At 49.7% G+C, this 27144-nt stretch overlaps 1 protein-coding gene across 2 annotated transcripts in view; it reads right to left on the bottom strand.

The window, feature by feature from the left end:
- The window catches only part of LOC147698808 (E3 ubiquitin-protein ligase TTC3-like), a 1930429-nt gene that overhangs the window by 1281286 nt on the left and 621999 nt on the right, over positions 1-27144 (bottom strand). For both annotated transcript variants that reach the window (XR_015299370.1, XM_086935404.1), the window contains exon 17: positions 12229-12298. Coding sequence is in view for 1 of the 2 variants with exons in the window: in XM_086935404.1 (XP_086791530.1) it covers positions 12229-12298 (70 nt within the window). In the remaining variant the exon portion in view is untranslated. The remainder of the gene's footprint in view (positions 1-12228; positions 12299-27144) is intronic.

Genomic DNA, 27144 nt, shown 5'->3' with positions numbered 1-27144 from the left:
TGACCATATTTAAGTTTTGGAGCAATTGAGGGCGTCGAAGATGGTGGTGGAGATATAGTTTGCTCGGGCGGTTCTGCAAAGATTATGATATGTTTTTAAGGTAACTTTGTATCTTATGGTTTAGTACTTACGATGCTTCGAACCTGCAGGGAGACAATACGTAATGTGTTATTTCCTGTTGTATACGATACCAATGCTTCTTGTTTCTAGACCTGAACTGTCTTATTTATTGAAATCTACCAGAGTGTACCTATGTTTAACATGAAAAATGACATAAAGTGTTAAAAAAAAAGGTAGTTTTGTATCCGACTCTGGATTCAGATGTGTAATTCCTTTTCCACTTGCGTTCCATAACTTGCAGTTGGTTTTCTCTGTTTTCAGTGCTTCGGTAAACCAAGGTGCTGGGGTCAGTGATTGTTAGCTTTTTTTTTTTAGAGAGGTAGGCAGGTGTCAATGACAGTGTGGAGCCATTTGTGCACTGAGGCTGAGAGTGAATTCACTAATTGTTTGGAGAAAGGCATGTGAGAGTTTAAAATAGTGTTTAGGGCAGTGATATCTAGTTTTTTCCAGTTCCTGGTTTGCGATCCTAGGTCGGAGGTGGGTGTAAAATACGCAGGGAGTGACCGGTTGAAGCTTGTGAGAAAGTGATCAGACCAGCATATAGGAAGTGCTGGGGAGCATTGAATCTCAACGAGGTTAGAAAAGATGGGGTCCAGCAAATGGCCTGGTTTGGAACCTGGGATGTCAGGTCACCTAGGGTAGCCTGGCCTAGGGTAAGACATACATTCTAGAGGCACAAGTGTGAAGGTTGCAAACCACCCAGCAGTAAATCCACGCAATAACACACAAAAACAACACTACACCAAAATATGGAAAAATAAGAGCTGCTTTATAAAAATATTCTCTGTTCTCTTATATTTAGAATTCACAGTTCAGGACTTTACATTCAGTCAGGTGAAATAACATTACGCTTAAGTCTTGGGAGAAACTACAGCTCAGTACATGCAAATGCAGATGTCATGAAATTAATAGAAACATTTTTAGCAGTTTTAACTGGCATTAATAATCAACATCAATAGTATCTTTCATTGCATAAGTCTCCAAACTTCACTGGCTTTGTCTTCACTTTAGTGCCTAAACCTTTACCTCCCTTATCTGTACCTCTTTCACAAAGTGAGGGCATACACAGTGAAAAGCATAGGAAATGCCCAAGTTCTAGGTTGACACCAGTAAGCTTTAAGAGGAACTTATAACTTTCCTCAAATCATTAGTACTTTCAGCACACTCTTGGCAGGTCGATTCCTCAGTCTACTCCCCACCTCACTAATCACAGTTGAGGAAGAACAACCAAAGTTTAAATCCTCACCTTGCAGGCTCTAGCACCACCTTCCCCCTTCAGATTACCTCCTTACTTATGGACGAATTGTCAGGTGAAGCCTTGAAGTTCACTCGGTAGTTCAAAGGAGCCCCGCGCTGGCAAGACTCATCAGCTTCTCAGGCCCCTCCGCTCTCCTCACCCTGCTAGAGCCAACTGCTCTCTGAGGCAAACGAGCGGAGAAGCACAGATTATGCGGAATTCCCCCACCGCTACCGGGCCCCTCAACTCTCCCTCTTTGCTCGGGCCAGCTCCTCCGTGTGGCGCGCGAGCAGAAGGAAAAGGCGGGACACTCTCTCTGGCTGTTGTGGCACCCGGCGCTCCTCCTCAGCGTCGATCGGCGGGGACACTACACTCGCGGTCATGCGCGGTAGCGCTCGCGTTGGTGCCGCCTCCCACTGCGCCTGCTCCCAGGAAGACGCTTCACTCCCAGGCCTGCTCGACCCTAGGCCCCTCCTGTGCCAGCCACCCGGCTCAGCTGGGATCATGCGCGGTAGCGCTCAAAAGTCAGTCAATTTACTAACTCTTCTCACCTCGGGGAAGGCGCTGCCACGGAGCGCGATCGGTGCCCCAGGGGTCCCGCTCCCGATTTACTGAAGAGAATGAGATCCTAGCCCCTCGCTTTCCACCTAACAGTCTGAAAGGCTTGCTACACCCCACAGGACCAGTCAAGAGTAAGGAAATCTGGAAGTTATTCAGAGGAAGTGCTTCCTTTCCACATTCTAGAGAGAAGGGGGGATAAAAGAGGGCTCCTTAAGAATAGAGCCACAGAGCTCTTCTTCAGCACTAATCCCCTATCCCTCCTTACTGGACAGACCTAGGGGCACAGGGGAACTCTTAATTCAGCTCCCAGGGCAGGGTCCTTCTCAGCTTCAATGACTACTGGAATTAACCCCTTCACCTAACTGTCCAGGGTCAGCAGGATGAACTAACTTGGCTAGGACAACAGGAAATGAGAGGTGGAAAAGCCTTGACAGAGGGCTACCCTTGTAGAGCAATCCACCCTTTAGGATCCTACCCCTACCAGACCTCAGCCTTCACTCTAGCTGCTCCTCACTGACAGACAAAATGGCTGTCCAGCATTCCGCCTTTTATAGGCTGACCCTCGGGAGTCCAGAAGGGACCAGAAGGTTCTGGAACGCCCTATACTAGTCTATGGGCAGGTTCTGGGTTTGGCAGTTAGGGCAGTTGGTAGCCACCATTTTGTGGTTCCAACTATTTTTCCTGACAGACCAGGCCTCTAGGCCTGAGGTGAAAAATTATGAGGGGGAAAAGAACACCTATCCCCTTGACCAACACCTAGAAAAAGTTAGTGGACAAAAATTATTAAAGGTATGAGGGGCAAAAAGGGGACAAAATAAATAATACATTGGAGGGACTACGCAGGAAGCCAGACAGGTCTAACACGCGTCCCCCCCAGCTGAAAGTGGGGAGAACTACCCAACCCCTTGGGAGTCCTCATCACTAAGGCGGAAATACCTGGAGAGACCGTCTGCATTGGCGTGGTCCACTCCAGGCCGATGTTCCACCCGGAAGTCCATTCCCTGTAGGGAGATGGACCACCTCAACAGCTTGGGATTTTACCCCTTCATTTGCATCAGCCAACGAAGGGGTCGGTGGTCAGTCTGAACCAGGAAGTGCGAGCCAAAGAGGTATGGCCGCAGCTTCTTCAGAGCCCACACCACCGCAAAAGCTTCCCTCTCAATTGCACTCCACTTCTGTTCCCGGGGAAGCAGTCTCCTGGATAAGAAAACTACAGGCTGATCCAGGCCCTCTTCATTTAGTTGCGATAACACTGCCCCAATGCCATGTTCTGATGCATCTGTCTGGACAATGAACTTCTTGGAGAAGTCTGGGGCCCTCAGGACCGGTGCTGCACACATTGCCTGCTTTAGTTTCTCAAAAGCTTGCGGACAAGCTCCCGTCCAAACTACCCGTCGAGGTTGTTTCTTTGAGGTGAGCTCTGTGAGGGGCGCTACAATAGTGCCATACCCCTTCACAAAGCGACAGTAGTAACCTGTGAGGCCCAGGAGAGCTCGGACCTCAGTCTGTGTCTTGGGGGGTTCCCAGGCCATGATTGCCTCAATCTTCGCCTGCAGGGGCTGCACAGTCCCCCTACCCACCAAGTGTCCAAGGTAAACAACCGACCCCTGCCCAATCTGGCATTTGCTGGCCTTGATTGTCAATCCAGCTTGTTTCAGGGCCTGGAGAACTGCTTGTAAATGTTGCAAATGGTCCTCCCAACTGCTACTGAAGACAGCAATGTCATCCAGGTAAGCAGCAGAGAAACTCTCCATTCCAGAGAGGACCTGGTTCACCAGCCGCTGAAATGTGGCAGGGGCATTTTTGAGCCCAAAGGGCATCACACAAAACTGGAAGTGTCCCTCAGGCGTGGAGAAGGCTGACCTTTCCTTTGCTCCATCTGTCAAGGAGATCTGCCAGTACCCCGAAGTGAGGTCAAAGGTACTCAGATATTGGGCAGCTCCTAGCCGGTCAATTAAGTCATCCGCCCTAGGGATCGGATGAGCATCAGTCTTTGTCACTGAGTTCAGTCCTCGGTAATCCACACAGAACCTCAGTTTGGGTGTGGTGCCTGGTGGCGCGGCTTTTGGCACGAGCACCACCGGACTGGACCAAGGGCTGTTAGAAGGTTCGATAACTCCCAGCTCTAGCATCTTGGCAACCTCTCCATGGATGCTAGCCTTCACCTTGTCAGACAGCCGGTAGGTCTTCGACTTCACTGGTGGGCTGTCCCCTGTGTCCACATCATGGGTACACAGGTGAGTCCTTCCCGGGACAAGGGAGAACAACGTAGAGTACTGCTCCAGTATCTGGCGGCAGTCCTCCCGTTGCTCAGGAGTTAGAGTGGGAGAGAGAATCACTCCCTCCACTGACCCATCCTTCTCTTGAGACGAGAATAGATCTGGGAGAGGTTCGCTTTCCGCTTCCTCTTCCCCATCAGTCACCATCAACAACATGACCTCGGGCCTCTCATGGTTGGGTTTGAGACGGTTGGCATGCAGCACCCGTAGGGGCTGTCGAGGGGTCTTAAGGTCCACCAGGTATGTGGCCTTACCCTTCTTCTCCAACACTTCAAATGGACCTGTCCAGCGATCCTGAAGGGCACTAAGCTCTCCAGGCTCCATCACCCACACTTTCTGGCCAGGCTCCAATTCCACCTGGTGAGCATTGTGGTCATACCACTCTTTCATAACTGCCTGGCTGGCCTCCAAGTTGTCAGAAGCCTGCTTCCACAACTTCGCCATTTGGCTCCTGAAGGCCAGCATGTAGCTCACCACATCCTGGGGGGGTTTCCTGGGAGACTTCTCCCAACCATCCTTCACCAGGCTGAGAGGACCGCGTACAGGATGCCCATACAGAAGCTCAAAGGGGCTGAAGCCCACTCCCTTCTGTGGCACTTCCCTGTAAGAAAAGAGCAAACAGGGTAGGAGGACGTCCCATTTCCTCCGCAGGCTTTCGGGCAGACTTCTGATCATGCCCTTCAAGGTCTTATTAAATCTCTCAACCAGTCCATTTGACTGGGAGTGATAAGGAGTGGTGAACCGGTAGATCACTCCAAACTCCTTCCACATTGCCCGCATATAAGCTGACATGAAGTTGGTCCCCCTGTCGGACACAACTTCCTTGGGGAATCCCACTCGGGTAAAGATCCCCATTAGGGCTCTAGCCACCACAGGTGCAGTGACTGTCCTCAGAGGAATTGCCTCTGGGTACCGTGTGGCATGATCCACCAGGACCAGGATGAACCTGTGACCAGCTGTGGTTGGTGGATCTAAAGGCCCTACAATGTCGATGCCCACCCTCTCAAAGGGTGTGCTAACGACTGGAAGTGGTTCCAGGGGAGCCTTCAGCTTCACCCCTGTTTTCCTACTGGCCTGGCAGGATACACATGTCCGACAGTAAGTGTTGGACGCCACTTTCATCTGAGGCCAGTAAAAGCGGAGGACAAGCCGAGCAAAGGTCTTGTCCTGGCCTAAGTGTCCTGCCAGGGGTATAGCATGAGCCAATTCTAGCAGAAAGGCTCGGTATTGTTGCGGGACTACAAAGGCCCTTGATGAACCAGGCAAGGGTACCTTGGGTTCACTGTAGAGGAGTCCATCCTCCCAGTAAATATGGTAATGTCCCGTAACATCACCTGCTGCCTGGGCTTCAGCCTGTCGCCTCAGTCCCTCAAGGGTAGGGCACTCCCTCTGCCCCTTACAGAATTCCTCTCTGGTAGGACCTCCCTCCACATGCCACTCAGCAGGGATGGGTAAATCCTCCAGAGAGTCTACTTCCCCCTCCACGGACTCCTGGCCCACCACCGCAGGTGGCCGATCTGTCTCATGGGGTGTGGAAGCCGGAGCAGGCTCTTCCTGTCTCCGGGTCTGTCCCTTTTTAGCAGCGGGTTGGGCCATTGTTCCAGGCTCCAACCCAGGCGAACTCCCTCTCCGGGCAGTCGCAGACCATGTGCTTGCACAGGCCCAGTCAGGTGTACCCAGCATCGCAGTGTGCGTCCGGTATTCCACCTCTCTCCAAGTGTTGTGCTCCATGTCATTCCCCAGCAGACAATCAACTGGCACGGCAGGGCTTACGGCAACACGAAGTGAACCTGCAACCCCCTCCCACTCAAAGGGAACCTCAGCCACTGGATAGTGGCCCATTCTGCCGTCAGCCATCGCGGCGGGGTGGAGTACATTGGGAACCACCTGCTCTGGAGACACCAGTTGACTTCTCACCATAGTCATACTGGCTCCTGTATCTCTCAGAGTCTCCCCTCTCTGGCCATTGATGGTGACCCATTGCCCATACTTTGTAGTATTTGGGGGCACCTGGATCTTTGGAACCATCTCCCGCTCCCCCAGGGACACTAAGGTGACACCCGCCCACTCACCCCCCTTATCTAAGGGCAACTCCTCCCCGAGCGCTACACTAGCTACTCCCGGTGGTTTTCCTCCGGTGGGAGGGGGTGGTCTCTTTGGGCATCTGACATCTCCCTTATAATGTCCAGCACCACCACACTCAAAACAGTGGAGAACCCTTGGCTGCTGGCTTTGGCCAGGATTAGGGTTTCTGGGCGGGTTTGCCTTAGGGGTGAAACCTGCTCCCTTTCCTTGGAAATTAAATTGGGGACCTTTGGAGAACTCCTTTTTATCTCCCCCCTCCTTCTTCTGGGGGGCGCCCTGTCTGGCTTTTTGAGAATCCCCTCCAGTCCCCTTTGAGGACACCCGGGTACTTGCCCAGGTATCTGCCTCCTCTGCAAGCTTCCGGGGATTGGTCAGCTTGCTGTCCACCAGGTGTTGGCGCAGCTCGGGAAAACATTTCTCGAGGAGGTGTTCTTTCAAAAATAGATTATACAGCCCCTCATAATCCTTCACCTCGCTGCCCTTGACCCAACCCTCCAAGGCTTTCTTGGCGTAATCTAAGAAATCTACCCAATTCTGGGTACTCAGTTTGTGACTTCCCCTGAATTTCTGTCTGTATCTTTCAGGGGTAAGTCCAAACTTTTTCACCAGTGCCACTTTCATTGTAGGGTAGTGGGTTTGCTCATCCTGCTCCAGAGCCAACAAGGTGTCCCTGCCAGCAGGTGGCATGTATTTATACAGCCCACCCCCCCAGTGAGTTTCTAAGATCCAGTGAGCCCTTAAAGAAACTTCATATGCGGCTAACCATTTGGCAATGTCATCGCCTGTGGTGTAACTGGCAATCACATCCTTGGGTAGATAGGGTCTGGGTTCCCTGGTATTCACTTTATTTTCGCTGCCACCATTATCTGGATTAGGAGACCTTAGTGTTAAGGCTTGAAGGTCTAGCTCCTTTATGGTTCGTTCATGGGCTAACATCCTGTCCTCCCTCTCCATTTCCATTCTAGCTAATTCCAATTTCATTCTCCTCTCCTCCCTCCTATCTTCCAGCTCGGCGTCAGTTAAACCCCTCTCCGAGACGCTGCTGCCCACCCTCGAAGGTGTCCTGGGACCGGTCAGCAGACTCCCCCCTCCAGCTTGGTACAACATTGCAGTCTCAAGGACAGTGTCCCTGTCACTCTCTTCTGTGTCCGGTTCCTCCACTAAATGAGCTTCCACCCATGCCCTTATGCTTGTCAGTAACTCGCCTTTCCTGGCACCTTTTTTAAAGAATACCCCCTGTTGCTGACACCATTCTTTGAGTTGGGTCACAGTGTAGGATTCTAGCTCTTCAAAATTTAATTCCATCTTTCACTATGGGATTAAATGAGCACTCAGGAGAGAACCAAGAAGCGTGACCTGAGGATAACCTCCACCCACCACCAGAAACAAATTTGGAAAAACAAAATTCAAATTAGGAGGGCCGCAAGGAGAAAACTCCTGGTGTAGGCCAGTGTATTGCGTTGAATTACTATTGAGTAGCTGCAATCAAGTCGGTATCCCACCGCTGCCACCAATCTGTTGGAACCTGGGATGTCAGGTCACCTAGGGTAGCCTGGCCTAGGGTAAGACATAAATTCTAGAGGCACAAGTGTGAAGGTTGCAAACCACCAAGCAGTAAATCCACGCAATAACACACAAAAACAACACTACACCAAAATATGGAAAAATAAGAGCTGCTTTATAAAAATATTCTCTGTTCTCTTATATTTAGAATTCACAGTTCAGTACTTTACATTCAGTCAGGTGAAATAACATTACGCTTAAGTCTTGGGAGAAACTACAGCTCAGTACATGCAAATGCAGATGTCATGAAATTAATAGAAATATTTTTAGCAGTTTTAACTGGCATTAATAATCAACATCAATAGTATCTTTCATTGCATAAGTCTCCAAACTTCACTGGCTCTGTCTTCACTTTAGTGCCTAAACCTTTACCTCCCTTATCTGTACCTCTTTCACAAAGTGAAGGCATACACAGTGAAAAGCGTAGGAAATGCCCAAGTTCTATGTTGACACCAGTAAGCTTTAAGAGGAACTTATAACTTTCCTCAAATCATTAGTACTTTCAGCACACTCTTGGCAGGTCGATTCCTCAGTCTACTCCCCACCTCACTAATCACAGTTGAGGAAGAACAACCGAAGTTTAAATCATCACCTTGCAGGCTCTAGCGCCACCTTCCCCCTTCAGATTACCTCCTTACTTATGGACGAATTGTCAGGTGAAGCCTTGCAGCGCCAGACGGTGGGGAAGTTCACTCGGCAGTTCAAAGGAGCCCCGCGCTGGAAAGACTCATCAGCTTCTCAGGCCCCTCCGCTCTCCTCACCCTGCTCGAGCCAACTGCTCTCTGAGGCACACGAGCGGAGAAGCACAGATTATGCGGAATTCCACCACCGCTACCGGGCCCCTCAACTCTCCCTCCTTGCTCGGGCCAGCTCCTCCGTGTGGCGCGCGAGCAGAAGGAAAAGGCGGGACACTCTCTCTGGCTGTTGTGCCACCCGGCGCTCCTCCTCAGCGTCGATCGGCGGGGACACTACACTCGCGGTCATGCGCGGTAGCGCTCGCGTTGGTGCCGCCTCCCACTGCGCTTGCTCCCAGGAAGATGCTTCACTCCCAGGCCTGCTCGACCCTAGGCCCCTCCTGTGCCAGCCACCCGGCTCAGCTGGGATCATGCGCGGTAGCGCTCAAAAGTCAGTCAATTTACTAACTCTTCTCACCTCGGGGAAGGCGCTGCCACGGAGCGCGATCGGTGCCCCAGGGGTCCCGCTCCCGATTTACTGAAGAGAATGAGATCCTAGCCCCTCGCTTTCCACCTAACAGGCTGAAAGGCTTGCTACACACCACAGGACCAGTCAAGAGTAAGGAAATCTGGAAGTTATTCAGAGGAAGTGCTTCCTTTCCACATTCTAGACAGGAGGGGGGATTAAAGGGGGCTCCTTAAGAATAGAGCCACAGAGCTCTTCTTCAGCACTAATCCCCTATCCCTCCTTACTGGACAGACCTAGGGGCACAGGGGAACTCTTAATTCAGCTCCCAGGGCAGGGTCCTTCTCAGCTTCAATGACTACTGGAATTATCCCCTTCACCTAACTGTCCAGGGTCAGCAGGATGAACTAACTTGGCTAGGACAACAGGAAATGAGAGGTGGAAAAGCCTTGACAGAGGGCTACCCTTGTAGAGCAATCCACCCTTCAGGATCCTACCCCTACCAGACCTCAGCCTTCACTCTAGCTGCTCCTCACTGACAGACAAAATGGCTGTCCAGCATTCCGCCTTTTATAGGCTGACCCTCGGGAGTCCAGAAGGGACCAGAAGGTTCTGGAACGCTCTATACTAGTCTATGGGCAGGTTCTGGGTTTGGCAGTTAGGGCAGTTGGTAGCCACCATTTTGTGGTTCCAACTATTTTTCCTGACAGACCAGGCCTCTAGGCCTGAGGTGAAAAATTATGAGGGGGAAAAGAACACCTATCCCCTTGACCAACACCTAGAAAAAGTGAGTGGACAAAAATTATTAAAGGTATGAGGGGCAAAAAGGGGACAAAATAAATAATACATTGGAGGGACTACGCAGGAAGCCAGACAGGTCTAACAGCCTGCCTCATGAGTGGCCCAGAGTTAATTAGATTGACATTAAAGGAGGCCAAGGCAGAAATCAGATTATTGCTGGGTTTGGATGAAGGGATTCTCTAAATGAGGTTTTAAGTCGCCCAGAATTAAAAAATTCGCCGTTTTCATGACCAGGGGAGTTATTAGTTCAAGGAAAGCAGAAGCCCAGGGACCAGAGGGTCCGGTAGGTTGATAAACGAGTGTGCAGGAAAAGGTAAACTTAGGGATAAGAGCCAACCTAAATAGGGCTGCCTCGCAGTTAGGGATCAAGAGATGTTTGAACTTACAACGGTAATCCTTTTTTTAAATTATGGCTATACCCCCTCCGGTTTTAGTGGTGCGATCTTTCCTAACTATTGCGTAGTTAGCTGGTAGAGCGGTGGCGACATCCGGACCTGAGCTTTCATGGAGCCAGGTTTCCGCAAGAAAGATCGCGTCCGGTTGTTCGTTGACTAACAGATTAAACAGATCGAATTTGTGCTTAGGAAGGGAGCGGCAGTTAGTACTAATGAAGGAAAAGTATTTGTTGGATAGAGTTGACTGGTTAACGCTGGTGGATTTTTTGACTTTCATAGTTTTGGAAATTGGTGTAACGGAGAACCGCACTTGGAACATATTTCATTTTTGCCATCAATGTGTAATCTCATACATTCAAGGTGCCAAGGTGTACAATTTGCCTTTAGTTGCTCAAGTGAATACTTGTTGATTAATTTCGGGCTGCTTTTTGATAGTATGTCCATAGTGTTTAGGAGGAGAACCAGGACTTCTGGCCCTAGGCCCGGGCCAGGGGCGGACTGTCGCAGATGGGCTTGCCTTAGGCGAACCAGCTGCGCGCGTCTGCTGCGCGTCCCTGGCATCGGCCCTTTTGTGCTTTCCACCTCATCTGTGACGAGTCAGGGGAGCGTGTCGCGCTCTGCAGGTCCGCCCTCCACTCAAGCAGCAACAGCTGTGGTGGACTGGGGTCGGAGCGTGCAGCGTGAGGTAAGATTGAAGATTGAATTAAGAAGTACGTTCTTTAAAAAAATCAAAACACACAAGTTTAAAAGTAAAGTACAGTGAGGGTCAAAGTTTTAACAGCAAGCGAGCACAGCCAGTTCAAAGTAACGAAACTTCGAGTTTCCCTTGAGTGCCTCACCACTAGAGCAGGAGAGTCTTTGGATTGCCAGGATTGGGTTAAAGACCACCAATTCCTCTTTACAGTTTGCGACCAGTAACCTGGGGAAATTTGACAAGTCTACCAGGTGAGGATGCCTGGCCCTACTTAAAGGTCAGAGCTGACGAGCTACTTAGGAGGGTTCTAGAGGTACCCTTGCATGAAAAGGATGCTGCAGCGAAGGTGAGGGAATGCGAAGGAGCTTAGGCGAACCGACTCAACGGCACCACAGTGACATCGGGAGAGACCTGATCTGTGCCATGGTGAGTTTTAAGGTCCCTGAAGTGTTCTACTGCAGACACATGAATGCAAAGATGCTGGGGAGAACGTGACACAGCAAGTTATGAAGCCATGAAGCATCCAGGCACTGGAGGAAGCACGCTTCTGTTGCAGTTGAAGTACAAGAAGAAGCACCCGCAGGTGCTGTGAAGAGTTAAAAGCTATATCTTGCTATGTTGCTTGAAGTATTTTGAGATAGAAGAACTAATCAGTCAGTAATATTACTTTTTCTTGAAGAAGAATCATTTAGTTTCTGCTTCAACCTCATCTTTTTATGCCTCTAGAATGGGTGGAGTCTTTTCACTCCTCAAGAATGGTATATGTAAAGAAAACACTATGAGAAGAGGCAGGGTCTAGCGTCTAGCAGTAGGGTCTAGCGAAATTACTTTTTTAATTTACAGATTTTCGGATTTAAAAATATATTTTTTTTTCAGTTTTCTGGTACTGTTGGTTTCAATTTGCAAGCAGCTACTTTCAAATAGTAAGAGGAACATATGCAAGCTCTGCATTAGATTTCTATGTGCAAAATCATCCTCCAAAGGGTGTATGAAGTCTAAAAACGTGTTACGTGCACTGCATTCTGACCAATTTTTCAGCCTCTGTAATGGGCAATCAAGAACTTCACCAAATAATAAGGTGGGGTCCCTTTTTAAATACACTCTTTATTGCTGTTGTTGACTCAGGCTCCATAATCCACAACAAACAATACTGCACAACTGGAGGTTTAGCTGCCACCACTTTTGCCACATGTCATGCCTAGTGACATCAATGCGATGATAATCACCAGTCTTAATTTGTCACTGGCGAGACAAACTCAGTACAACGAGCAAGCAATGCTTTCAATTCCACCAAGTGAATAAGGATACAAAATTAAATGCCAATAGAATACTTTTAGTATTTTTCACTCTTACCGTTGAGGTAGTGCTACTAGGATTAATTATTGGAATATCCGGAGTGTCAAGCTTTGAACCTTCAGGTTGTCTGAAATAAATTAAAAACAACATCCAAAAAACTGTTTCAAAATTGTTTTATCCAAAACCAAGGGAAGGAGACATTGATTTTTTAACTGAAAAAATAGCATTTGACTTACTGTTTAAAATCTACCACAATGAATCAATGTCAATTTGATATGAACAAATGTGTATAGATCTTTGAATGTACGAACTGAAACTAACCAATAATCAATTAAAAAAGTTACTGTTGATAACAAGAGCTTTTACTCATTCCCTTAAGTAACTGAGTATCAAGTCTAGCCTCATAAGTCATTATCAATATAAGTTCTACCCACCATCAAACTTGCAAAAGAAGGAGTAGTTTCTTACCTAGAACTCCAGTTCTGTAGTAGGGGTATCTCTGTTATAGTCATTTTCTAGTGAATAGTCCCGCCCATGTGCGTGTTTGATTTGCGTGGACCCCGGAGCAATCAAAAATAATCTCTTAAGCGGTCTTCAGTGCCTTTAAGGAACTCTCGGTATCCCAGGATGCACAGCAATAGTCCTTTTACTTTCAGTTCTTTTTGAAGGTGTATAAAGCAAGGCCTGTAGCATACAATACAGTACCATTTTCTCCACCGGGGAGGAGGGCGGGCGCTTATGACTATAACAGAGATACCCCTACTACAGAACTGGAGTTACAGGTAAGAAACTACTCCTTCTGTAGTAGGGGATCTCTGTGTATAGTCATAATCTAGTGAATAGAATGGCAAGCCCATCCCCACAAACAACCCGGCGGTGGAGAAAAAGACAACACCACTACTGTGCAAACAGATTTCTTACTGAAGACTGCCCAACCTGAGCATCTGCTCTGGCATCAGAGTCCAGACAGTAATGCTTAGCAAAGGTATGGGCCGACTTCCAAGTGGCAGCCCTGCAGATCTCTGCAATGGGAAGATTTCGAAGCAAAGCTGTTGTAGCTGCTTTGCCCCCGGTGGAATGAGCCTTAGGCTTACCCCCTAAGGTCTTGTTCGCTTTCTGATAACATAGCTGGATACATGACACAATCCACCTAGAGATGGACTGTTTAGAAGTAGCCAGACCAGTCCTGACCAACCCATAGTTAACAAACAATTGGTCGGACCTACGAATATCCTTGGTCTTATCCAGGTAGAATTTCAACACCCTTCTGACATCCAGGGAATGAAGAGAGCGTTCCGCTGGAGTGGAATGGTAAAGTTATAGTCTGATTAACATGAAAATCAGAGATCACCTTAAGAAGGAACTTAGGGCGAGTACGCATGACAACCGTAGCAGTATGAAATACAGTATAAGGTTCCTGGCAACACAATGCCTGAATTTCACTCACCCTTCGGGCTGATTTGGGTGTATTTATGTGCAACCCCAGCTGGTTCAGCAGGACGGCCGTCCTGTTTAAGTGCAATTGTGCTTCCTGGAAGGTGGAGGCCTTGATCAACCAGTTGTCCAGGTAAGGGAAGACAAACACCCTGGTCTTGCGCAGGTGAGTTGCCACCACAGCCATGCATTTTGAAAAAGTCCTGGGTGCAGACTTCAGTCCAAACGGTAGTACGGTGTACTGATTGGTGCAGACGAGGAAGCGCAGGATCTTCCGGTGTTTCTGTGCAATGGGCATATGGAAGTACGCATCTTGCAGATCTATCGCGCAAAGCCAGTCTCCCCCCTGTAGCTGAGGATAGATCTGGTGCAAAGACAGCATGCAAAACTTTTCCCTGCGAATCCATTTGTTTGCTTGTCGCAAATCCAGAATGGGCCTGAACTTGTTCTTGTCCTTCTTCTGCACTAGGAAGAAACGTGAGAAAAGACCCTTTCCCCTTTGAGACAGAGGGACTTCTATCGTCCTTTTTCTTAACAGGATATCGGCCTCTGCCTGGAGCTTGTGCTCCTTCGGCTTCTCTACCAGACGGCCATCAGGGTTTCAGCCTCCGCCTTCATGCGGGCCATCTACTCATCGGCGTGTTTATCAAACAATGTCGCCCCAGAGAACGGCAGGTTGGCTACCCTCTGCTGGGCCACTGGTTTCAGGGACGTCAGGCGCAACCAGGCATGATGGCTCAAATTTATCCTGTGGCAGTAGCCATGGGCAGCCAAGAGCGAGGAATGCGCCGCTGCACTGATCACTTGATTGGACACCAACATGTCCTCGTTGATGATCTCCTGAAAATCCTCCCTCTTGTCCCTCGGGAGATGCTCCAGAAACTGCTCTAGGTAATCCCATAATGACCGGTCGTATCGCTCTAAGAGAGCCATGGCACTAGCGGCTTTCATGGACGTAGCAGCCGTACTGCAGACCTTATGACCCGCAGAATGCATCTGCCTACTCTTTTTATATCGGGGTACCGTGGATGATGGACTAGTAGCGTGTTGTTTCCTGGCTGCTTTGTCGATCACCGAATCTGGGACGGGTCCGATCTGAGAAAAGCCGGATCGGAGTCAGGGGTTCTGTATTTCTTTTGCAGCCATGAGGGGGCAGATCTTGTTGATGCCAGCGTCAGGAACAATTCCATCGCCGGTTCTTCCATCCCCGGCACCAAGGGCAACAGGGGTCGAGACAGCTGCCGCTTATGTAGGGTTTCGAAGATCACGGACATAGAAGGTGTGGGCACCGTCAGGGTAATACCCAGCTTCGCCGCTCCTTGCAATAACACTTCCTGAAACAACACAATGTCGTCCACTGGCGACATCCTCTTGTGGGGGGAGTCTGACAGAGTGGGAGAATACTCCTGAGCACTGGACGAATCCGTATGACGGGATCTCGACCTGCCTCTTCTGTGACGACGCCGGGACCGTGTAGATGAACGGCGGTCACTCCTAGAGGGGTGTCTTCGCCCGGATCGTGATCTGGAACGTGATCCGGACCTTCAAGGCCTTGGACGCTCCACTGGCCTGGTCGGGAGTGGAAGCTGTCGAGGCAGAGCCGGAGCCGGAGCCTTCGGCTGTGGCGTCCCCTTAGGTGGTGAAGGGAAGCGCGGGATCGAGACAGACCTTAGAGGAGGCCATGGTGGAAGAGCCGGAGGGCCATGAGGGGGTGGCGGAGGCAGAGGAGGAGTAGTCTTCGGAAGAGGAGGAGGAGGAGGAGGAGGAATCCTCGGAAGTGGAGGAAGAGGTGGAAGAGTGGGATTCTTCTGCGGCAACAGAGGCGTAGGCGACCTTGGCCGAGAAGGTGAGTAGATTGGAGAGTAGTCGGAAGATCTAACTACTCTCTTCTTCTTTGCAGGCCTTCGCAATGAAGTCCTAGAGGCAGACCTTCTACTAGACTACCGCCGGCGCCACCGCGACCGGGGTCTCGTAGAAGCAGAGGACAGGCTGACCACCGAGCCCGGGGATGCCGTCCTTGCCCTGGATCGCCTCATGGAGGTTGACTTCTCCTTTCTGGACGTCGACCCCTTCCTCGACGTCGAACGCCTCGACGCGACACATCCTCGACGCCGACCTCCTTTTCCTAAACGTCGAGTGCCTGCTCCTCGACGTCGAACGCCGAGTAGACCTCGACGGCGAACGGCGTTGTCGCCTCGACGGCGATCGCCGGCGCCTGGACCCATCACGACGTCGATGACTCCTCGATGTTGATGTAGTTCTCAACGTCGACCTCGTCCGAGGCGACGCCGCTTCGACCCAGAGCCCTGGGTCGACAGGGAGCGCATGGTGGTCAACCCTCTCTGGGTCGACGGGGAGCGCACGGTGGTCAACCCTCTCGACGTCGAGGCCATCAACGTCGACGATCTGTGCCGTTTTCTGCCCTTCTCTTGACTGGGGAGCCCCCCAGAGGCCACAGCATGGGCAGAGGACTTAGATCCAGTCCTCCCATGCCCAGACCCACCTTAATCCTGAAGTTTGCTCAGCTCCAAGCCTTGGAGCCGGATTCTCTCTCTGTCCCTCAGGGTCCTCTTGAAGGGAGACAGAGGATACACACTCTGTGGACGTCCGATTTGGCCTTCTTCCTGGCACATTCAGGGCACCTGTCGAACAATGCAGGCATTTGCGACAGAAAAATGGCAAAAAACTGTCAAAAAGCCCCAGCAAATGGAAGAAGGAGTAGGAAGACGTCGAGTGAAACACTCTAAACACTTGAAGTGTCAAAAAATGTGAATTAAACCCATAAAAGGAGATCTCAATGCTCCAGGGTCCTGATAGCTGGAGTAAACAAAGAGGAGCTTAGAGGGAAAAGAGTTGATCATAGGTCACCCTCCACTCAGTTATATGAATACAAAACAAGACCTAGATCAAATAGGTATAGAGATATCAATATATTAATGGTTTACCATCAACAGCAAAAACTTTTTGCACAATACTCCTCTCTTTTGATTATTGAGGTAGGAGGTACAACCAAAATATGCCAATCAATAAAAACACATTGCCCAACCCTTGAAGAAACGAGAGACAGTTGTGAGACAACCAATAACACACACCAATGTGTCCAAATAGGAAAATGAAAAGAATTAGAAAAAGTGTGTGTGAGTGAGATGGCACCTCACGGGCGAACCACCAACGGGAACCTGGCAGGTACTCACCAGGATTGCCCTGATCTCATCATTGGCGCCATCAAGCTCTAAAAGAAAACAGGTGTCCACAGAACAAACAAAACAGTGTTTGTGAAAAAATGCAGTGTGTGAGACAAACAACCACAATACGTAAGATGGTAATGCGGGGGAAACAGCGTTTTCTCAGCATTCGCGAGTGCTGAGAAAACGCTGTTTTCCCCCGCATTACCGTACAATTACGGAATGAGGAGTGACTCACAACTGGAGTCTTCTTGAAACCAATTATTGGTCTGGACCTCACGACTGGTACGAGCTCAGGTGGTCGTTTGAGTTTGTGAATACGATGTGTGTCCCCATGCAGTGGCTCTAAAAATTTGTGATGCCCTGAAGAAATTGCCCGAAATATAAGTGGCAATGAAACATGTCGGCAAGTGGAACATGGCTAGATAGGAATTAGCCATCTTCACTGTTTTACATTCCATAACCAACACGAAAGAAACAGAATAAAGATAAGTCCCCTGTTGCTTGTGGCTTTTACATATGTGTCTGGTCTTACGTATTGTGGTTGTTTGTCTCACACACTGCATTTTTTCACAAACACTGTTTTGTTTGTTCTGTGGACACCTGTTTTCTTTTAGAGCTTGATGGCGCCAATGATGAGAGCAGGGTAATCCTGGTGAGTACCTGCCAGGTTCCCGTTGGTGGTTCGCCCGTGAGGTGCCATCTCGCTCACACACACTTTTTCTAATTCTTTTCATTTTCCTATTTGGACATATTGGTGTGTGTTATTGGTTGTCTCACAACTGTCTCTCGTTTCTTCAAGGGTTGGGCAATGTGTTTTTATTGATTAGCATATTTTGGTTGTACCTCCTACCTCAATAATCAAAAGAGAGGAGCATTGTGCAAAAAGTTTTTGCTGTTGATGGTAAACCATTAATATATTGATATCTCTATGCCTATTTGATCTAGGTCCTGATGGCTGGAGCCGGAAAAAAGAACTGAAAGTAAAAGGACTATTGCTGTGCATCCTGGGATACCGAGGGTCTCTAGAGAGTTCCTTAAAGGCACGGTATCCTTTTTCCAGACACATAATGGCAGCCTATGGAGGCTTGTCTGTCCATCCCTTCCTCTCTATCATTCCAAGGATTTTGTGAAGGGGGAGTTTCTCTATTAGTGAAACTTAGCAGACTGTGTTAAATGTGATATTGGTGGAATATCCTTTGCATTTCTAGTTGAAGTACTGGACAGTGTAGTCTTGTGAATATAGGCTGCATTATTGTCTTTAATTTTCTCTTAAGTGTCTATGCAGGACTGCACTGAAGACAGCTTAAGAGATTTTCTTTTTTTTAAATTGTTTTTATTAAACAAATTTCTCATCAACAGTTATCACATTGAGTAAACAGCAATATTACATTCTCCATTATCATACATCTTTGAACATTCACTTCTCCTTATTAGATTAACAGTATAATCTTCCGGATACAATCACTTTATTGCCCGCAATCACAGTATTCTATTAATCCCCGTCCGAGTCTTCGTCCGAGCTGTCAATGTCATTTTCAGGCAGCAAGTCCAACAGATCCCCTCTATATCCATTCCATGTCGCCCAAATTTTGTTCCACTTCCGTGGGCTTCCTCTATTTGCGTATACCGCCCGTTCCGCCACCATTGCAAGGTCCAAATTTTTACACCATCCCGCCAATGTGGGTAAGCCTTCCGCCCCCCATTTCTGAGTAATATCTCTCTTTGCGACTATAAAGCCCAGTGTTTAAGAGATTATTTTTGATTGCTCCGGGGTCCACGCACATGGGCGGGACTATTCACTAGATTATGACTATACACAGAGATCCCCTACTACAGAAGTGTACTTCTGCTAGCTGACTTCCCTTTCAATTACTGTGTAAATGGATCACAAATGAGAAAGTCCTGGTTTACAGATGGCAAAGGAGAAAACGAAATATACTGAAAAGGCAGATAGAAAGACTTGCAGATTTTAAATTCAGTTTATTGTTTTCTTTCTTTGAGTCACTGCGTCCACTGCCACATTAGGCGTGACTGACTTCCTGATCAACTACTAGATACAGCTAACGCACAAGTTACTTACCTTCGATAACAATATATCTGTAAGAAACAGTAGTTGGTGTTAGATTCCTTACCTTAGAATATCCCCTAAAGAGCTAAAGAATGTTGATGGATTAAACCTAGATCAGTTGACTGGGGCTGAGTGTTTGATTTGCTCAAACGCTCCGTCCATCATCCCCTTTTGTTCCGCTTTGTTCGCCCTAAGTTGGCAGGGTATGCTCAGACGTGAGTCCCTTGCTCACTTGGCCACTTGATTCAAGATAGCCTGGCTGCTGAGGATTTTGAATCCGAACCCGGTCCCAGGATGCTTGTTTCCGGTCCAGGGAAGACATGGCTTGGCAGTTCGGGCTGGACTGTTCCCATGAGGCACCGGGTCAGACTGATTTGCATATGGTCATGTCTGAACTGGGGTGGCTGAGTGAGCTAAAGAATGGTGATGGATTAAACCCAGATCAGTTGACTGGCGGTGAGTGTTTGATTTGCTCAAACGCTCCGTCCATCATCCCCTTTTGTTTCGCTTTGAATATCCCCAGGCGTCAGACTGGATCCGGACAGTTTTGCGTAGCAGTACCCCTGCGCGTCGGTAGGCGTCGTCTGCAGCTCCGCGTCCGTCGTCGTGATGACGTCGGAGTACTTAGGCGCCGACGTCCGTTCTTGTACATAGCTTTCCGCGCCAGGAACACAGAGCCTTGCCAGAGACCGACACTGTGCCATGAAACTAGGGCCCTCAAGGGAAACTACCTTAACCCTAGATATCGGCTCGCAGAACGGGGAGGATGGGTGGGGCGGTAAGGAATCTAACACTAACTACTGTTTCTTACAGATATATTGTTACCGAAGGTAAGTAACTTGGGCATCTGAAAGAAACAAGTTAGTGTTAGATTCCTTACCTTAGAATAGATACCCCAGCAATACCAACCACAGTGGTGGGTTGCGAACCAAGATCACACCAGAAAGTCCTGGAGAACGGAACGGCCGAAGAAGCCATCTCTCCGGACTTGGCTGTCCAGGTAGTAGTGTCTAGCGAACGTGTGCAGCGAGGCCCACGTAGCTGCCTGACAGATGTCCTGCAAGGGGACTCCCCGACCCAGGGCAGTAGTAGCCGCCGTGGCCCAAGTGGAATGGGCCCTCAGCCCAACAGGGGGATCCTTTCTAGCTAAGGAGTAACAGACCTTGATACACAACACGGCCCACCGAGAGATGGTTTGTTTGTGCACCGCCGGTCCCTTCTTCGCTCCCACATAACTAACAAAGAGTTGGTCATCCACCCGGAACTGGCATGTGCAATCGAGGTAGAAGGAGAGCGCACGTTTTGGGTCCAGACGGTGGAGCCTCTCTTCCTCCTTCGAAGGATGCAGAGGCAGAAAGAAGGTGGGCATGGTGATGGACTGCCCGATGTGAAAGGCGTAACCACCTTGGGCAGGAAAGAAGCAAGAGTTTTTAAAACAACTTTGTCCGGATGGACAGAAAGGAAAGGAGGCTTAGAAGATAGAGCCTGGAGCTCACTCACTCTCCTGGCAGAGGTGATGGCAACCAGGAATGCAGTCTTACGGGTCAGAAGACGAAGAGGGCAATTGTGAAGTGGCTCGAAAGGAGCGCACATCAGATAGGTTAGAACAAGATTCAAGTCCCACTGAGGCATCACGAAAGGAACAGGAGGAAACATGTGCGTGATGCCTTTCAAGAATCTATTTACAACAGGGGACTTGAAAAGAGAAGGCTGACATGGCAGAGAGGTAGCCCTTCAGAGTGCCCAGAGCAGAGCCCTGCTGGGCAAGAGAAAGGAGGAAGAGGAGAACCTCAGAAAGGGGGACAGAGAGTGGATCCACAGCCTCTGCTGTGCACCATGCCACAAATTTGTTCCACCTGCAGGCGTATACCGATTTGGTGGAGGGACGCCTGACTGCCAGAATCACATCACAAACTTCAGGAGGCAAGTCAAATGGCCTCAACTGCCGCCACTCAATTTCCACATATGGAGGTGGAGGCTGGACAGGTTTGGGTGGAGAACCGTCCCCAGCTGCTGCGACAGAAGGTCCTCCTGAAGAGGCAGACGAATCGGGGGATCGACTGACATGCCGAGTAGCTCGGGATACCAGTATCTTCGTGCCCAGTCCGGAGCCACAAGGATGACTTGGGCCCGGTCACACCTAATCTTCTTCAGCACTCTGGGCAGAAGTGGTATAGGGGGAAAGGCGTACAACAGACCGCAGCTCCACTCGCGACGAAAAGCGTCTCCGAGCGAGTGCTGCCTTGTAAATTTCAACGCGCAGAACTGATGACTTTGCGCGTTCTCTTCGGTGGCGAATAGATCTAACCAAGGCTCTCCCCACTGCTGAAAGAGGCCTTGCGCCGTGTCCGAGTTCAGATGCCATTCGTGATCCAGGCGGCTGAGTTTGTCCGCCCTGGCGTTCAGGGAACCACCAGGGTGACGCCCTGGTGTTCCAGCCATTGCCAGAGGCGCAGAGCCTCCTGGCAAGGGGTCCACGACCCCACCCACCCCGTTTGTTGCAGTACCACATGGTGGTGGTGGTGTCCTGGAACACCTGCAATACACTTCCCGGGACAGAGTGAAGGAATGCCTTCAGTGCAAGACGCATCGCCCGCCGCAGCTCCAGAAGGTTTGTGTGGAGCCGGGACTCCGCCGGAGACCGGAGGCCTCTGATCTCCGCCTCTCCCATGTGGCCCCCCAGTCCTGGAGGGACGCGTCCGTCACAACTACGTGCTCCGGTTGGGGTAGGGAGAGGGATCTGCCTCTGACCCAATTGCGGTCCGTGAGCCACCACCGCAATTGTCTTGCAGTACCCTCCGAGATCAAGACATGGTTGGACAAGTTGCCTTGATGCTGGGCCCACTGAAACTTCAGGTCCCACTGCAGAGCCCGCATCCACCACCGGGCGTGATGCACCAGAAGGATGCAGGAGGCCATCAGCCCCAGGAGCCGCAGCGCCAACAGGCCCGAGACCCGGGATAAAGGCTGAAAGATCAGAATCAGAGCCTGAATATCCCAAACCCGCTGTTCAGGGGGGGATAAACCCGAAACTGCGCTGAGTCCAGAACCGCTCCGATGAAAAGGAGCTTCTGAGAGGGACACAGGTGTGACTTTGGCACATTGATGGAGAACCCCAACGAGTGCAGGAGGTCGGCTGTAGTCTCGAGGTGGGAAACGACTGTCTGGGGCGAGCCCACCTTCACCAATCAGTCGTCGAGATGAACAAGTTACTTACTTTCGGTAACGCTTTTTCTGGTGGATACAGTATCTGCCTGTGGATTCCTCACCTTGTGAATATCCCCTTGTGTCAGCAACATTCGGAAATTCTTTTGTAGCTTCGCGCCAATGTGGATGACGTCACAGTAGCACGGCATCGCGTGTGGCTCCGCTGACGTCACCGACTCCATAATAGGCCCATGTCGGCGTGATGACATCAGTTCCGCCCTTTTTCCCGTGCCTTTGAGGCACACGGACGGACCGATAACAGTAGATATATACACAGTACGCAATTGTCAAGATCAAACCCAGTGTGTCAAGATAATAAAGCTAACCAAGTAGAATAACACACTACTTTTGAAAGCAACACATATGCATTAAAACATTGCCAATACTTTAGGTATAGAAGAGTGGACAACAGGGAGGCGGGTGGGTCAGTGAGGAATTTACAGGCAGATACTGTATCCACCACAAAAAGCGTTACCGAAGTTAAGTAACTATTTCTTCTGTTGGATACATCTGCCAGTGGATTCCTCTCCTTGTGAATAGAGTCCCACAGCAGTCCCCACTCCCGGAGAAGGGTGTCCACTCTACTATACCAAGAAATCCTGTAGGACAGAGCGCGCAAAGCAGAAGTAGCAGTTCTTGCTCTAGTTGAATGAGCTCTTAAACCTTCAGGAGGTTCCTTACCCGCCAGAGAGTAGCATATCTTGATGCATAAGACAATCCATCTTGAAAGTGTGCGCTTGTGCACCCCCTTGCCTCTTCTGGCTCCAACAAAACCCACAAAGAGCTGGTCATCCACTCTGAACTCTCCGTTTCTGTCCAGGTAGAAGCTCACTGCCCTCTTAGGGTCCAAGCGATGAAGTCTCTCCTCCTCTTTGGAAGGGTGAGGGGGAGGATAGAAGGTAGGGAGGGTAATGGACTGCCCTAGATAGAAGGGAGTTACCACCTTAGTCAGAAAAGCAGCCCTGGTCCCGAGTACCATTCGTTCAGCATGAATGGTCAAGAATGGGGGCTTAGAAGTAAGAGCTTGAAGCTCACTTAACCTCGTTGCCGAGGTAATTGCAATAAGGAAGACCGTTTCAAAAGACAACAGTCTCAAGGGACACTTATGCAAAGGATCAAAAGGCGAACCCATTAAGAATGTAAGAACAAGGTTCAAGTCCCACTGAGGTACAATAAAGGGAGTAGGAGGAAATTTATTTACAAGACCCCTTAAAAATCTTAAAACAACAGGAGATTTAAATAAAGACAGCTGATCCGGCAAACAGAGAAATACCGATAATGCTGAAATTTAACCTTTCCCTGTAGCCACAGCAAACCCTTGCTGAGGCAAAGAAAGCGCAAACTGAAGTATGTCTGGCAAACGAGCCCTCAAAGGATCTATGGATTTCTCTCCACACCAAGAAACAAATTTAGACCACCTATAAGAGTAGATAGACTTGGTGGAGTCACGCCAGGCCGATAAAATTACATCCACCACATCATGTGGAAGAGAAAAAGAATTCAGATTGTCCCGTTCATCCTCCAGGCATGAAGGTGTAAGGTCTGGAGGAGGAGGTGTAGAACCTGCCCCTCCATTTGAGAGAGGAGATGTGCCCTGAGAGGGAGACGGAGCGGCGGGCATGAGGAGAGGTGGAGAAGATCTGTGTACCATACCCTTCTTGGCCAATCCAAGGCGACCAATATGACTTGGGCCCGGTCTTGGCGAATCTTCCTCAGAACCCGAGGAATCAAGGGTATGGGAGGAAATGCGTAAAGGAGTTGTGAGTCCCAACTCAACTGAAACGCATCCCCCAAAGCTCCCTGCATCAGATACTGGAGGCTGGAGAATAATGGGCAGTGAGCATTCTTGTGAGTGGCAAACAGGTCCACCTGAGGAGTCCCCCACGTCCGAAAGACGTGACAAACTACCTCTGGATGAAACCTCCACTCGTGGTCGGCTGTGAATTGCCGGCTAAGACTGTCTGCACGTAAGTTCAAAACTCCGGCCAGATGATTTACCATCAGACAAATCTGATGACCCCGAACCCAGGACCAGAGACGCAGAGCCTCTCTGCAGAGACACGGCGACCCTACTCCTCCCTGCTTGTTGACATACCACATCGCAGTCGTGTTGTCCGTTAGGACCTGAACCGCGAAAGGAAGGGAGGAAGGCCTTGAGCGCCAGACATATCACCCACAACTCTAGAAGGTTGATGTGAAGCAACCTTTCCCTCTGGAGACCAAAGACCCTTGATCTCCAGATCCCCCAGATGAGCACCCAACCCTAGAGTGGATGCATCCGTTATCACTGTGCAACAGATGGAGGTAGATAAGGCTTTCCTTGAGACAGATTGCCCTCCACGCTCCACCAAGACAGATCCACCGCAGCTTCTCTGAAGATCCTCACAGACTCCCTGAGATCTCCGTTGTGCTGATACCACTGCCTGCAGAGGCACCACTGCAGTGCCCTCATGTGCCAGCGTGCATGGTCGACCAACAGAATGCAGGAAGCCATCAGACCGAGCAGACGAAGGACCTTCAGGACAAGAACGACCGCTCAATTGTAAAATAAAGGAATAATTTCCTGAATGTTGAGAATCCTATGAGGAGGAGGGAATGCTCGACATACAGTTGTGTCCAGTACCGCACCTTTGAACAGGTTGCGCTGGGAGGGCACCAGGTGAGATTTGGGTACATTTATCGAAAAAACCAACCTGTACAACAACTGAGTTGTGACTTGCAGATGATGGAGCACTTTCTCTGGAGATTCCGCTTTGATCAGCCAATCGTCCAGATAAGGTAATACTGGAATCCCTGACTTCCTGAGATGTGCAGCCACCACAGCCATCACCTTGGTGAAGACTCGAGGCGCAGTAGTAAGACCAAACGGAAGGACCGCAAACTGGTAGTGTTGCGAACCCACCGTAAAACTGAGATACTTCCTGTGCAACTTCAGGATTGGGATGTGAAAATACGCATCCTGCAAGTCGATCGACACCATCCAGTCTTCTTCCAGAAGCGCTTGAAGAACCTGAGCAAGGGTGAGCATCTTGAACTTTTCCTGTTTCAGATACAAGTTCAAGATCCTGAGATCCAGGATAGGACGAAGTCTGCCATCCTTCTTGGGAATCAGGAAATACCGCGAGTAGCATCCCTGACCCCTTTCCTGCTCCGGAACCACCTCTATTGTGCCTTTTCTTAACAACGCCAGGACTTCCTCCTGCAGAAGAAGCAGGTGGTCCTCCAAGCAAAACCCTTGACAAGGAGGGTAATTCGGAGGGAATTCCCGAAAGGGAAGTGTATACCCATTCTCCACGAGATTGAGAACCCAAAGGTCCGAAGTGACCGATTTCCAATTCCGCAGAAAATAGGTAAGCCGACCCCCTACAGGACCAACATGATCCGGAATAGCAGATCTAGGGCTGCTTTCCTGAGGTTGGAGGGGGCTGGTTTGAGGAAGAGGAGGAGGAGACCTGACGTCCTCGAGGATGAGCTCTTTGCCTACCCCTGTATGACTTATACAGTGGATTTTGTTGCTGCTGTTGCTGCGGCTGTTGAGATTGTCTATAGGGACGAAAGAAGGCCCTTACAAAACCCCTATAACTTTTGTTCACAGTTCCTCTAGACTGTAGACCCAATGATCTGGCAGTAGCCCTGCTGTCCTTAAACCTCTCCAAAGCTGCATCGGCCTTTTTTCCAAAAAGGCCTGAACCATCAAAGGGCAGATCTAATAATGCAGCTTGGACGTCCGCAGAGAATTCAAATGGCTTTAACCAGGCTGCTCTTCTCGTAGCAATTGAAGTCCCCATAACTCTAGCCACTGAGTCAGCAGTGTCTAGACCACTTTGAATGACTTGCCTTGCAGCAGCTTGAGTGTCAGCCAACACTTCATAAAAAAATTTCCTGTCCTCCTCTGGAATCTTAGGGGCCAACTGTTTTACAGAGTCCATCAAGGCATGTATGTACCTCCCAAAGAGACATGTGGCATTAGTTGACTTAAGAGCCATACTCGCCGATGAAAACACTTTCTTGGCAGTTTGATCCTACTTTTTCGACTCTTTGTCCCCAGGCACCTGAGGGAAAGCCCCCACAGATTTCTTTGAACAGGTTGCCTGTATTACTAAGCTCTCCGGCAAAGGGTGCAATGATAAAGTCTTGGTCACCAGGCGCCACCCTGTACCTCCTTGCAACACCTTTTGCAACAGCAGGAGCCGAGAGAGGTCTATTCCATACTTCCAAAATAGGTTCCGTCAAAGCTTCATTGAAAGGAAGCATAGGTTCCACAACAAAAGACGGAGAATAGAGGACTTCAGTTAGCAAATTAGACTTGAACCCAGCAGTAGGCAGTTAAATTCAAAAGTTCTGCTGCCTTTTTTATGACCACATGGTACGGTGCATTATCCTTTGAAGGGGCATCCGAAACAGAGGATTACTCCCAGTCTGGTGAAAGTTCCAATCTGCAAGCCTCCCTCAGGTCATGAAAGTAATCATCTTGCAGCTCACCTTCTTCAACCTCAGCCTCTCTATACCTTTGTTCTTCCAGTAGATGATGAGCATCACGCCTCGACCTCTCCTTCAATAGCGGCGTCGGTGGATCCGCGATCGACTCCGACGGAGCCGGCGTCGAGTTCGGATCCGGATGCATAGGCCGATGCTCTCGAGGGCGGGTGGCGCCGGTGACAAAGGTATCGCCGTCGAAGACCTCGGCGGCGCTGAGAAATGCCCTAGCAGAGTAAACACCGGCAAAAATGGCATAAAGGGAGCTGGAGCATAAGTCTGGGGAACCCCAGGTTGTATGCTATCGGACCCATGGGACCCGCAGGTACACAAGAGGGGTACATGGCTCTCGAATAGACTCCATACATCGCGTTTAAAAACTGTGTAGGGTCTTGACCTGGGCCCGGAAAAGGTGGGTATGGACCCACAGGATGCCCTCTTCCTCTCGAACTGGAGATCGAGACGGCGCCGGAGAGGGATTCGACACCGGAGACGGTGAATGCTCCGTCGGCTCCACAGGCGAAACCTCATCTACCGGATCCACAACTGGAGAATTGGAACATACTTAACAGCGTCTCCTACCTGGCGACTTCGGTCTCG

This window comes from Lissotriton vulgaris, chromosome 8, assembly GCF_964263255.1.
Source record: "Lissotriton vulgaris chromosome 8, aLisVul1.2, whole genome shotgun sequence".
Classification (NCBI taxonomy): Eukaryota; Metazoa; Chordata; class Amphibia; order Caudata; family Salamandridae; genus Lissotriton; species Lissotriton vulgaris.
Note: the sequence above shows the minus strand (reverse complement) of the source record. Positions and strands in the feature narration are given on the sequence as shown.